Consider the following 12,187-nt stretch of genomic DNA (forward strand, 5'->3'; position numbering starts at 1 on the left):
GCGGGCCCGACAATGGAGCTGAGTGGGGCAACCGCTCCAGGCGGCACTTTTGAAGGGGCGGCGGCACTTCGCCGCCCCAAGCCCCTTTTTTAATTTTTTTATTTTTTTTTTAAAAGAGATTTCTGGCGCTCAGCATTACAAGCCGGCACCGAGACCGAGGAGGGAGACTCGCCGCAGGACTGCTGAAAGGTAAGTACAAGGGGGGTAGATAAAGGGGGGTAGATAATGGGGGGGGGCGCGGCACATTTTAAAATTCGCCCCAGGCGGCATTTTGCCTTGGGCCGGCCCTGCATACAGGGCTATAAATAGAATTAATATTTTAGAGCTTCTTGATCCAAGGAGAAATTGCCTCTTGGAATCAATAAGGAATATATATATATCCTACCCTTGTTTAAAATAACATGTTTGTTTGTTTTGAAGTACACCCAGGCCAGTTTACAAAAAATATACTAATACTTGTAAGGGGTAATAGTATCCGTGGGGCTCTGTTCTATTAGGCTTCCAAAAACACGAAAGTCCTCACAGGCTGAGGAAACGGAAAGTAGCAGTGTGCGAGTGAATTAGGAAACTGAGAAAAGAGAAAATATACATGCAAAAGTTAGATCTGCTCGTATTTTATAAGAAATACCCTGAAACTCCCAATAAAATACACCGCACTGTAACCAGTAACAGGGGATAACTCATCCTTAATCAGGAGAAATATCAAGAATTTAGGTCAACATGTTCAAAATGTTCCCTAAAGCTGGTAACCTTCAGTCTGTGTAGGAAATATCTGTGCACAGCTTCAGGAAGCCAGTTTGTGAACTATACATATAATTAAAAAACCCCCCACCAAAATCAATAATAAATAAAATCAAAGTGCTGCATCCAAAAGAATGAGATGAGACGAATAAAGAGCCTAAAGGCCAGGATTAGGAGACTACACAATCTAAATTTAAGTATGGGGAAAAAATATACTTTTTGGACCAGCTTAAAAAATAAGAATTACGAAAACCAAAAGAACCCCCAAAGGGTGCCAGGGTCATGTGAGGCATTCTTTCCGTTTCCAGTGAGGGACATGTCTTGACTTTGCTAATGTTATTCTTTTGGAGTACGGCTTTGAGTTTGGGGGATAGAGCTTGTGCCCTATTGTGTTCTTTAACTACGGGAGCCCAGACCAATTAATGCGCAAGTCACTTCAAAAACTGTGTCACTGCCGACTCATCAGAGCAGAGCTCATTCATTCACGTATTTGAGTAATGGTAAAGTAACAAGAATCATAAAAAAAATATATGTAATATAATATTCTCATTGTGTTGTCATTCATAGGTACAATTGCCGCCAAAGTTTATGGAACTCCTTTAAACACAAGTCACTTCACAGCAGTAGACAAAATCATCCATGGCGAAGCCCTCCCTCAGATCACCAGTTTCTTCAATGTTCCACAGTAAAGCAACAGGAATCACTTTTATACATCATTTTGTCATTCATACATAGATACGTCTGACAAAAACATATTTAATTTTTCTTTTCTTAGTTTATATTACATATCATATCCCCGCTTGCGAAGCCTGTTGAGACACTCACTAGCCATTTACAAAACCCATCCCGTGGCTTGGTAAGCAAGTCTTAAAGTTTTTAAAATTTGACAGAAGGTCGGACGAAGACTGGCACGCCAGCCTCGTAACCTTAAAGAAAAATGGAAAGATTTAATATCAGAAGGCGTACAAAAAAATAAAAATTTGATCAGGAAAGTCGCACACCAAATTGTAAAATCGATACCTCCAAGTTCAAGTATTAACAAAAAAATATATATCATTTTTATTTTAAAATAAATTAGCGTCCATTGCACAAGAGAGCGTCCTCATCTCGTGGCTGGGTCACGCTCAGCAGCGTCATCTGGCTTGAGTTTTCCTCTTCACTCTGCCCCGTTCCTCCTACAACATGGAACAGCAGAGAAGGGGCCGTAACTCTCCACTCTCCGGCCCTCATGCTTTGATTGGGTTCACGGACGGTTTGGGGACGTAGCCGTAAAGAAATGTCGCCGAAATCACAAACATCGCTCCAACGAAAAATACACTGCGGAGAAAAGTGAAAAAAAATTAAAAAATAAAATAAAATAAAAAGAAAAGAAAAAAGTGAGCGTAACTTAGTTAAAAAATAAAAATTATGAAATGGACATAGTATGCAGATTATTTTAGCTCTCGAAAGGTCATCTACTTAATGTTGGTAATGAATGGCCGTTATAAGAAATATATTTGTTTAATCTCGAGGTTTATTGATCGTAACACCCAGGGACGGACCAGAATTTAAAACGGGTCCCGGTGCTTTAAGGCCAGCAACCTATAAATCACATATGCACAAACGCCGGTGGCAGCACACTGGAGGACCACATCTGTCGCTATAGCAACTGTAAAAACATTACCAGCTCCACCAAGGCACCTGCACGGATGCACAATCATGGCCCGAAAAAACAACGTGTGGCAGGATTTTGTTTCACTACGTATCTATACCCCCCCTCTATATACGGTGTTCCCATAATGCTTTATGATGGGCACTTCTACTGATAATAAGAAATAAAGAGAGAAATAACACCTGGTTGGAATAAAGTCTTGCAGCCAGAAGTAGGAAATCAGTGTTGAGAGAATGATGGACAAAGACGTAGCAAAACCTTTCAAGATATTATCCGCATATTTAATAACGGCAGCGATGACCAGACCACCCAGAGCCTGCAAAGGGCAGAAAACATATCAGATCAATGTAATCGCTACAAGTACATTTTACACCTCATCCAACGCGGTTTAATTCCATGCAAACATCGAGCTCTGCATGCATCTAAAGGTGGCCTTGGGGCAGAATTCATACCACGGAACGAAGCTCAGAATGAACGGGACGGGTGCATCGGACAGACGTCATCAACAGGTCCGCTTTTAAGAGTGACGTGACTAGTACTCCAGAATCACAATACTAATGCTCATCATCTAGCAGCTTTTGACCTTCTTTGCCAGATAATATATACTCTGTATGGTTTTCGGATTGTTTAACCCTTTAGGGAATTATGGCCGTGATAACAATCTGGACTTTAAACCCAACGTTGGCATGGAAGGTTCGGCTTATATTCTATTATTCTGCCCAGATATTATATGCATTCCCAATATCACAACGTAACAGCACGTCAATGTCAGTGGCCTAGGCATGTCACTTACAAGTTAGATTTATTTTACAATATTTACTTTTAACCTAATAAAATGTTATCTGATCAATGATTAAATCAGTGCTTCTGCGTGTACAGTGTCCTAATCGGCGATCTCCCAACCTTAGTGACTTATTACTCCTCGCATCCAGTTAACAAATGTAATATTCAGAAATAAAATAAGCAGTATCTGCTTACATTCAATTTTATTTTTCATATTTTGAGATGTTTTCTGAAACAATGAACTGAAGATTAGTTACACTAGTAAAAGTTAATTTAAAGGGGGAAATTTAAGTCACTGAAGCAGCAGCCAACCATATGTATGCTACCAAAACATGAGTGTTCAAATAGCTTGCATGTGATTGGCTGCTGCTACTTGGATTTTAATGAAAGTCTAAAAGGCATACCTAGGTATGCTGCGTTCATTCAGCAGAGGCATATAGGAGAGGATATAATTGAGACCAAAGTCTCATTTTCTAACTCAATTAGCTAAAGAATGGCTGCACAGATTTGAATGGAGTAAAAAGGACTATAGACTATGCACATTATGTATAAACATATAACATTATTGATATATTACCTGCAGAGCTACAACCGCCCATGTCAGATTGTTGTAGCCTTGGAAGAATCCGTCCTTGGACACACGTTCCCCATCGTAAATAAACACTCCCATCAGACCGAATATCCCACCAAAGACTCCTGTGAGCGAAAATATCAGCAATTTGTTATAATAAGAGGCAATTAAAAAACAATACGTATATGCAATGAGGATTGCCTGTATTACAATGAACTACGCACCTCTTCCACCCAACCCTATCTGGCACATTACAGAATTAATGTCTATTTAAAATACATTGAACAGGAGTGGCCTCCAGTTTTGAATGAAAACACTTTTTGCATAAAAAAAACTATTACTCCAATAGCTACAATTGTTAAACGTTAGAAAATAATAAAAAATAATAATGAAAAAAACAGAGCGGGATTGGTTTTTAAATCGCTGGATGACAAATTAAAATGATATAAAATTTTATTGCTTTTATCTGCAGTCCATTTTAAAAAATACAGTGGCATACAGAGTTTTATGATATTTTTGTGTTTAGAAGTGGTTTTTTTCCCTCTAATAGAGACTGATGTGGTTAAATCAGAATATTAGTCTTTTATGTTTACAATTACATTTCAGGCAAAAATATTATTTGGCACAAACATGCAGATTTTTTTTATTATTATTATAAATAAAATAAATAAAAATCGTGACTAATTGGGGAAACAGCTTTATGCAAGGAATACCGCAGGAACATTTGGGACACATCAGCAAAATAAAGTGAAGACATGGAATTCTAGAGGGGGGTACTATTACATCTAGACACATTTAAGAAAGGATTGGATAACATTTGAAATGTAAAACTGAATTTAAAAAGTTACACGGGTGAACCATTTGGCTTTTAAAGACGTTTCTGCATTTTTTGCATTATTTTTCCACAAAAGAAGCTAAGGAGATGAGCTGGCTGAACTCGATGAACAAGCCTTCTGCGTTATAATTACTTTTGACCTGTGTGACAACCTACCAAGCTGTATATTCCGTATCCATACAGATTGTTTAGTCTCTTTAAGGATCTTTTCGAAGTAGACGCCAGCAAACCCGCTTGAAAAGCAAGCAGTGAGCACAGACATGAGACCTACGAATCGAGAGCCAACCGATAATTCTTTCGATGGGGAACTGTTGGAGTCACTGGGCCACTGGGGTGAGAAAAGAACACACACAAGTATTAAAAGGCTTAAGCACAGAATTTGACGGCAGGTATAAGCCTTTGGGTCCAGCTACTCCGCCTATTCTTTCTGCTGTAAAGACTCAGATTATGTCTGTGCTCAATCCCAAATTACCAGACAGAGCATGAAACTGAGCAATATCTACTAAACAAAGCTGGAAAAATGAAAGACACTCACATATCACATGCAGCTTTTAAATGATCATTTATTGAATCACCAAAACCTATATCACCCGTGTGAAAAAGTACCGTATTTGCTCGATTATAAGACGAGGTTTTTTTTCCAGCAAATGCTCTGAAAAATACCCCTTGTCTTATAATTGGTCTGACTATGAGACTAAGATCCAGATCCCCCACAGCAATGCAGGGGACCTGGATCCTCCTGTGTTATTGCCCCCCCCCCAAGTTTGGAGGAGGGAGGGAGTGTTAAACGGGGGGCATAAGGCATTTCTGGAGGCAGAGTGCTCTGTGAAATGCCTTTTAACCCCCTTAATGCCACTCTGCCTCCAGAAATGCCTTTTAACCCTCTATACGCCGCTCTGCCTCCTGAAATGCCTTATACCTCCCTATATGCCACTCTGCCCCATAATATGCCTTTTAACCCCCTAAATGCCAGAGTGGCATATAGGGGTATAAGGCAATTCTGGAGGCAGAGTGGCATATAGGGGGTATAAGGCATATCATGGGCACAGTGGCATATAGAGGGTTAAAAGGCATATCATGGGGCACAGTGGCATTTAGAGGGTATAAGGCATTTCTGGGGCAGAGTGGCAAGCCAGGGGGCAGATGTGCATAATGGGGGGGGGCGCAGGTTGAAAAAAATAAAGATATTTTTCTCAATCATAGCATTTATTAACAAACAATTGTTCATGTAGTTTACATGAATTAACATTTACTGGTAAAACTTTTTTCCTATAGGGTCGTCTTATATTCAGGCGTTTTCTTTTTTTCATAAATTAATATTCAGATTTTGGGGGGTCGTCTTATAATTCGAGCAAATACGGTAATTGCCCTCCTAAACCTAATAACTGGTTCTGCCACTCTTGGCCCCCAAACCAAACAGTTGCAATAACTGGCGATGAGTCTTTTCCATCGCTTTGGAGGAATTTTAGCCCATTCATCATGGCAGAATTGTTTTAATTCAGCCACATTGGAGGGTTTCTTCGAGCATTAAATGCCTTCTCGGCATCTTAATCACAGTCTGGACTTTGAGTAGGTCAAAAGACATGTGGGCCATCAAGATCTTTTTGCACAGTTATTTCTTATTGTAGACTTTTGAACACTGACCTTAACCGAGGCAAGTGAGGCCAGCGGTTCCTTACACATTAGTCTGGGTTTTCTTGTTCTAAAGGTTGAACAAGTTCCAAGTTTTCTCCATGTCTAGATAATGGCTCTCATTGTGGTTCACTGGAATCCCAGAGCCTTAGAAATGGCTCTGTAACCCTTTCCAGACTGGTAGATGTCAGTGACTTTGTTTCTGATCTGTTCTTAAGCTTTTAGAGAGCGGCATCATGCGCAGCATTTGGAGACCTTTTTAGCCTACTTCACTTCGCAAGACAGGTTCTATTTAATTGCTGTCCAATCATGTCTGGGTGTGTATAGTGAAATTGAATCCAATCATCAATTAAAAATGGCCAATGGCTTAATTTAGTAACTAAAGAGACAATTCTTCTTTCACACAGGGCCAAGTAGGGTTGGATAGTGTTTTTCCTTCTATACATGAAATAAAAAAACTGCATTTTGTTTTTTTTCACCATTTTATCTTTTGTCTAATGAAATTAGCTTGATGATCTGAAACATTTAAGCGTGACAAATATGCAGAAAGAAATCCAGAAGGGGCACCGTGTAATAGAGCAACAGGAGGCTTTATTATTATTTATTGATTTATAAAGTGCCATCATATTCCAGTGTACAGTGCTGAGGAACACAATGGTGTGATATAAATCAATTCATAATAGCAATAAGACTCGTGTTTATTTAATCTATACATTTGCAGGTATGGTTTTGAACACTGGTGATTTGTTCTTCCTGGTTATATATAAATTTGTAAAAAAGAATTTAAAAACACAACTGTGCAGAGAGAATGGGTACTGGCACCAGTTTAAACAGTTCTGAAAGTGCCAACATACGCAACAGAATAAATGAAGCAACAAGGGCGACAGGACGTACTAAATTCTCTTATGGCTGTTTTTTTTTCTTTAGGATTTCAAACTTTTTTTGCTTCATTGTATACCCCAGTTGCCCCTGACAATGTATCAACCTAGAGGGTCCTTGACAAGAACCCGACAGTCAAACCATCTCTTGTACCAACTAATTGACACTTAAAAGACAAGTACCTGAACCAAAGTCACACCAGCCATCAGTATACACAGTGAAATCCACTGATTCCGTGTAAGTTTCCTCTGAAGCATGGTCACTGAAAACAGCGCGGTTGTGAGGATCTTTAGCTGATATGTGACCTGCAAAATAAAGACCAAAGAACATCTTAAGAGACCAGCACCCTTTTTTTTTTCCTCTAAGCTGTTCACGCGTCAAGGTAATGCATCGGACATCTCAATCCACTGACTTGCGATGCTGATCGTAATGCATGCGATCAGCCAGCAAGGGGAGCATTGTGAGATCCCAGCAGGCTCGACACAGACACTGCCGAGTTCTCTTCTGTCCTCAAGTTACCTTCCAGCAGAGGTCCGCAGTGACGCCTGCTGGAAAGGAACGCCTGATTGGGCATTCCTTATGTAACGGCGCGCCCATGATTGTTCAGCAGGTAGTCAGCAATGGTGGCTTCTGCTGACAGGGGGTAGTCCAGGCTGACAATAGACACCCTGATCTCCTGTGTAGCAGCAAGGAGAAGCGACCTAATGGGCTTCTCACACAAGGACCAACTGGTATGTCCAAAAGGTTACGAAGGGGTTAAGGGGTTCTTTAAAGGGATCAATTGTGCAAATGTTATATTTAATATAAACAAGTTTGCTTAATCGTCCTCAAACGAACACGCCAACATCATATGGTGACCTCCTTGCAAATGCATGTAGAATACTGCAGAATCTAGCCATTCACAGACAGGAAAGCACTTTCTCTACACGCACGCAGGCGATTGTACCCCTTGAAATGTAAACCAGTGCTGGCTGTCGGTGGAGTGTCCCTTTAAAGAGTTATTGTGGAAAGGGTTCAGATATTTAACCCCTTGATGACAATTGCCAGTCCGGGCACGTCACGGAAAAACATGTCGTTAACGACAAATGACGTGCCAGGACCGTCATTTGTTAAAACGGGTAAAAAAAAAACCAAAAACCATGATCGATTTTTTTACCCAAACTCCCCAGGGCGTCAACATCCGCCATACAATGTATGGCGGCGGACGCCCGTTTTAAAAGCGTTTAGGAGGCGATCAACGAGACGCCCCGGAGAGCGGTCACAGCCGCAGCTGCCGGTGATCTTCGCCATCAGCAAGATGGCGGCGGCCCGGGAAAAAATAAAAATAAAGATGAAAAGGTTCGCTAGACGGTCTCCTGACCCTCTAGAGAACTCTGGCTCCACTTGCAGGTTGATTACAGGTACTGCATTCAACCATGCAAGTCAATGGAGCCCAGCTTTCTAATCACAGTGTGATTAGAAAAAATAAATTAAAAATAAAATTAATAATAATTAGAAAAAAAATTGTAAAAAAACAGTAAAATGTAAAAATAATTTCCCTCTGATGTCACTATCAGGGGAACCTTCAAGTTGAAAAAAAAATGCTAAAAATGTTTTAAAAAAGGCAAAAAAAATTAAAATATATATATAAAAAATATATTTTTGTGAGCAAGTCCTAAAATTAGCACATTAGCTTAAAACAATTCTCGCATGGAAAGAGTTAAAATACTGGCATATTAAATGCCCATGGGGTGTCTACTTTTAAAAAATGTATGATTTGATGGGGTAAATTGAGTTGGCCGGATTCAACAATGTCCCAATTAACACGCGGGGGGGGGGGGGGGGGAGGATGGCCACACATCTAATTTCCAATTAGAAAAATGCACACGTCCCAAATGTGGCCTTTTAGTTCCCCCAAAAAATGACAAACCCATGCCTGTGGGGTATCACTGTACTCAGGAGATGTTGCTGAACACATATTGGGGTGTCGTGCGACAGCGGCATATACCAGGAGCTGTAAATTCATACATAAAGTAGGTGTGTGGGGGAAAAATACACACACAAAAATACTACTGCAAACTTTGAAAAAATGTGGGTGGTAAAATGTGTGCATGCAAAGAGTTAAAATACCAGCATTTAAAATACCCTGGGGTGTCTAGTTTTCAAAAATATATGGTTTTGTTGGGCACACTGAAATGGCCAGCTCAAAGATGTACCAAATAGGGCATGGGCAGTGGATCCCCAAATGCCAAAGTTCAACATTGAAAATGCGCATGCCCCAAATGTGGCCCTTTTGCCCCCAAACAGCCAGGCAAAATCATTCATGTGAGGTATCGCTGTACTCAGGATATGTTGCTAAACACATATTGGGGTGTTTTATGATAGTGACATATACCAGAACCTGTTTATTCATACCTAAAGTAAAATGTATGTGAAAAAACAAATGCAAAAAAATGACTACCATAAAGTTTGACAAAGGCTGATGGTAGAATTAGTGCTTGGAAAGGGTTACTAAGCATTTGGAATACCCTGGGCTGTCTAGTTTTCAAAAATATATGACTTGATGGGGTAAATTGCATTGGCCGGCTTCAAAGATACCCGAAATGGCACATGGGGGGAAGAATTACCAGATTTGGAAAAAATGGCTTTGAAATAGCAAAAACGCTACCTGTACTTTTTGCCCCATAATGTGTAGAAAAAAGCAAAAAAACATAAAAACATTGGGTATTTCTAAACTCAGGACAAATAGTAGAATCTATTTAGCATGTTTTTTCATTACCTTTTATAGATGAGTAAAAGATTTTTCAACTAAAAGTTAGAAACAGTCATTTTTTTCTAAATTTTTCACCATATTTTATACTTTTTTTAATAGTAAATAATATGATACAATCAGAACAATGTCATCTAAAGAAAGCCCTTCTTGTCCTGAAAAAAACAATATCTAATGTGTGTGGGTTCAGTAAACGGGAAAGAAGAAAATTACAACTAAACACGAGCAGCGCAGAAATGTTAAAACGGCCATTGTCACGAAGGGTACAAAAAGTAAAATCAGCCTTTGTCACGAAGGGGTTAACAAGGCTAGGCATTATGTATCTAAAACTACATATACTTACAAAAGTGGTAAATTCATCCAAATAAGTGGAACAGTGCCTTTAGTCCTTCTGAAAGCCTTTGTTCTGCCAGCCCTTGAGGACTGAGAATGCTCACATGATATATATGTTTTCTATGTTTCATTGGTTATATTAGTTTTAACATTTTATTTAGAAGTCTTGTTTTTTTTATTAACTAACTTATAACTAATTTGATTTGAAGCTCCAAGAGCCAAACGCACTGGAAATGGATTTAGATGCGCAGGATCGCGGGCATCGGGAGATATCGGGGGCTCTGCACTGACTAATGTTAGTAGGCAGCTGCCGGCTAAGTCACGGAGCAGCCGTTTGCTACCGAAGTGCTGCTCAGATTGTATGGAAACAGTTCGCTCCATTGATCCCTGAAAAACATTGGATCTGTGATTGCCTCTGAAACTTTTTTAGGTGAGAGTTCCTCTTCAGAGTATGTGATATATGAAATAGGACAGCCGGTTGTTTTTGCTGCGGCGGAAACAATCTCTGTACCTGATATGTGGCTGCATCGAGGTTAGACAGGGCGACATAAAGCAGGTTATTCTGCAACGTGTAGATCCCAGAGGGTATTGCGAGCTTTAACGTTTCCATTGGTTTATTGATGATCTCATCCTGAAGTACTCGATTTAACACCCGTATACTGCAATCTGTAAAAATCAAAACAGTTATTCAAGCAGCGCTAGTAAATAGCAAACAGTTCAAAGGAAAAGCAAGGTTTCTGCACAATAGCTAAAATCAAAGTGTATTCTTAAGTGGACTGCAATGTTCCTTAATAGGCATTCAGCGCGCAGCGCTATTAAGCCATTTCATCTCAAACCCAATATAATATGTTATTTTTATTTATTTCCGGGGTGTCGAGGTTAACGACAAAATTACACTTTCCCGCGGAGAGTAAAGAAAGACAATATTCAGTGATTCAGACAGGCTATGCTGCTTCTGTATGTTGGGTTTAATCCTAATTACAAAGAATATCCATGGGGGTGTTTAGCAAACCTGCTAAAGTCACATTGGATTCAAAAGAAAGCCAAAAGATGTGGATGCTTCACATTAGAAAACTCGAGTAAAACTCGGCAGCTCAACAAACTACGTAAACTGAGAAAGTTTGCCCACAGGATTTGTACAGCCGTAATGCCCCCTACTTACTGTTATCTTTATATACCAAGAGGACGCAGGCCACAATCTTCAGTACCTCTGCGGCCACCACAGCAGTAGACGATAAGTATCGAGGACCCTCTTCCTTCAACGTACGGGAGTAGCGCATGGTCAGGACCAAGCTAGTAGTCTGGAAGACCAGAACTCCCAGAGAGATATACTTGAGGTGCGACGCCATGCCGAGATCAGGCTTAGCCTGCTAAATTAAAACAAAGGGAATCAAGTCACCAGATCATATCCAGAGTAGATGTCACCTGAACATTTGTTTTAACTAGAGATTTTGCATAAATTTTGAAGCCATGGAAAAAAGCCCCCCCCCCCAGAAAGAAATTGAAATTTTCCCAGTTTTACAAATTTAAAATGTTTTTGTTACACTGGGAACATGAAATTTAGTGTACATAAAAGTATCATGCTTGAAATAAAAGTACAGCTTATTCAGTAAATAATAAACTAAATCTGGTTTTTAAAACTTTATTTTTTGGTCTGTATATGTTAAGAACATTTCAACTATACATGAGAACAGGTAAGCCCCCCTTTCCCTCAAATACAACAAAATAAATGAAGAAACAAACAAGAGATCTCCTCTAATCCTCCTCCATGGATTGGACAGGGAGAGCAATCACAATCGCCCAAGCACCATTTGCAAATTAAAGAAAGCGAAGTAACTGGCTTTGTGCCGGTCGGACATGGACACATTGCTTCTTTCATAAAAGTTTTCATGTGATATAGTTTGTGATATAGTTTGAATGTCATAAACATATTATTAAAAGAAGATATTCCCCACTCCATTTTGTTTAAATTTTTCGAGACAAAAAATTATGGCTTTGGGGGGGAAAAAAATG

General features: G+C 39.7%; 1 protein-coding gene across 2 annotated transcripts; it reads right to left on the reverse strand.

Moving 5' to 3' along the window:
• Positions 1-1,967: 1,967 nt before the first annotated feature.
• Positions 1,968-11,523, reverse strand: LOC149283313 (UDP-N-acetylglucosamine transporter-like). Of its 2 annotated transcripts, XM_089497674.1 has the most exons (7): positions 11,337-11,523; positions 10,686-10,840; positions 7,275-7,397; positions 4,738-4,909; positions 3,753-3,871; positions 2,575-2,708; positions 1,968-2,058 (listed from the first exon to the last, which is right to left on the reverse strand). In XM_089497674.1, the coding sequence occupies exons 1-7, from the start codon at positions 11,521-11,523 to the stop codon at positions 1,968-1,970; spliced, it is 981 nt and encodes a 326-aa protein (XP_089353800.1). The 2 variants fall into 2 exon arrangements, with proteins under 2 accessions (XP_089353800.1, XP_089353801.1); XM_089497675.1 differs by lacking the exon at positions 7,275-7,397.
• Between the last annotated feature and the right edge of the window lie 664 nt (positions 11,524-12,187).

The sequence above is a fragment of the Sceloporus occidentalis genome, unplaced genomic scaffold, assembly GCF_023333645.1.
Source record: "Sceloporus occidentalis isolate IW3139 unplaced genomic scaffold, rSceOcc1.0.p SCAF_106, whole genome shotgun sequence".
NCBI classification, from domain to species: Eukaryota; Metazoa; Chordata; class Lepidosauria; order Squamata; family Phrynosomatidae; genus Sceloporus; species Sceloporus occidentalis.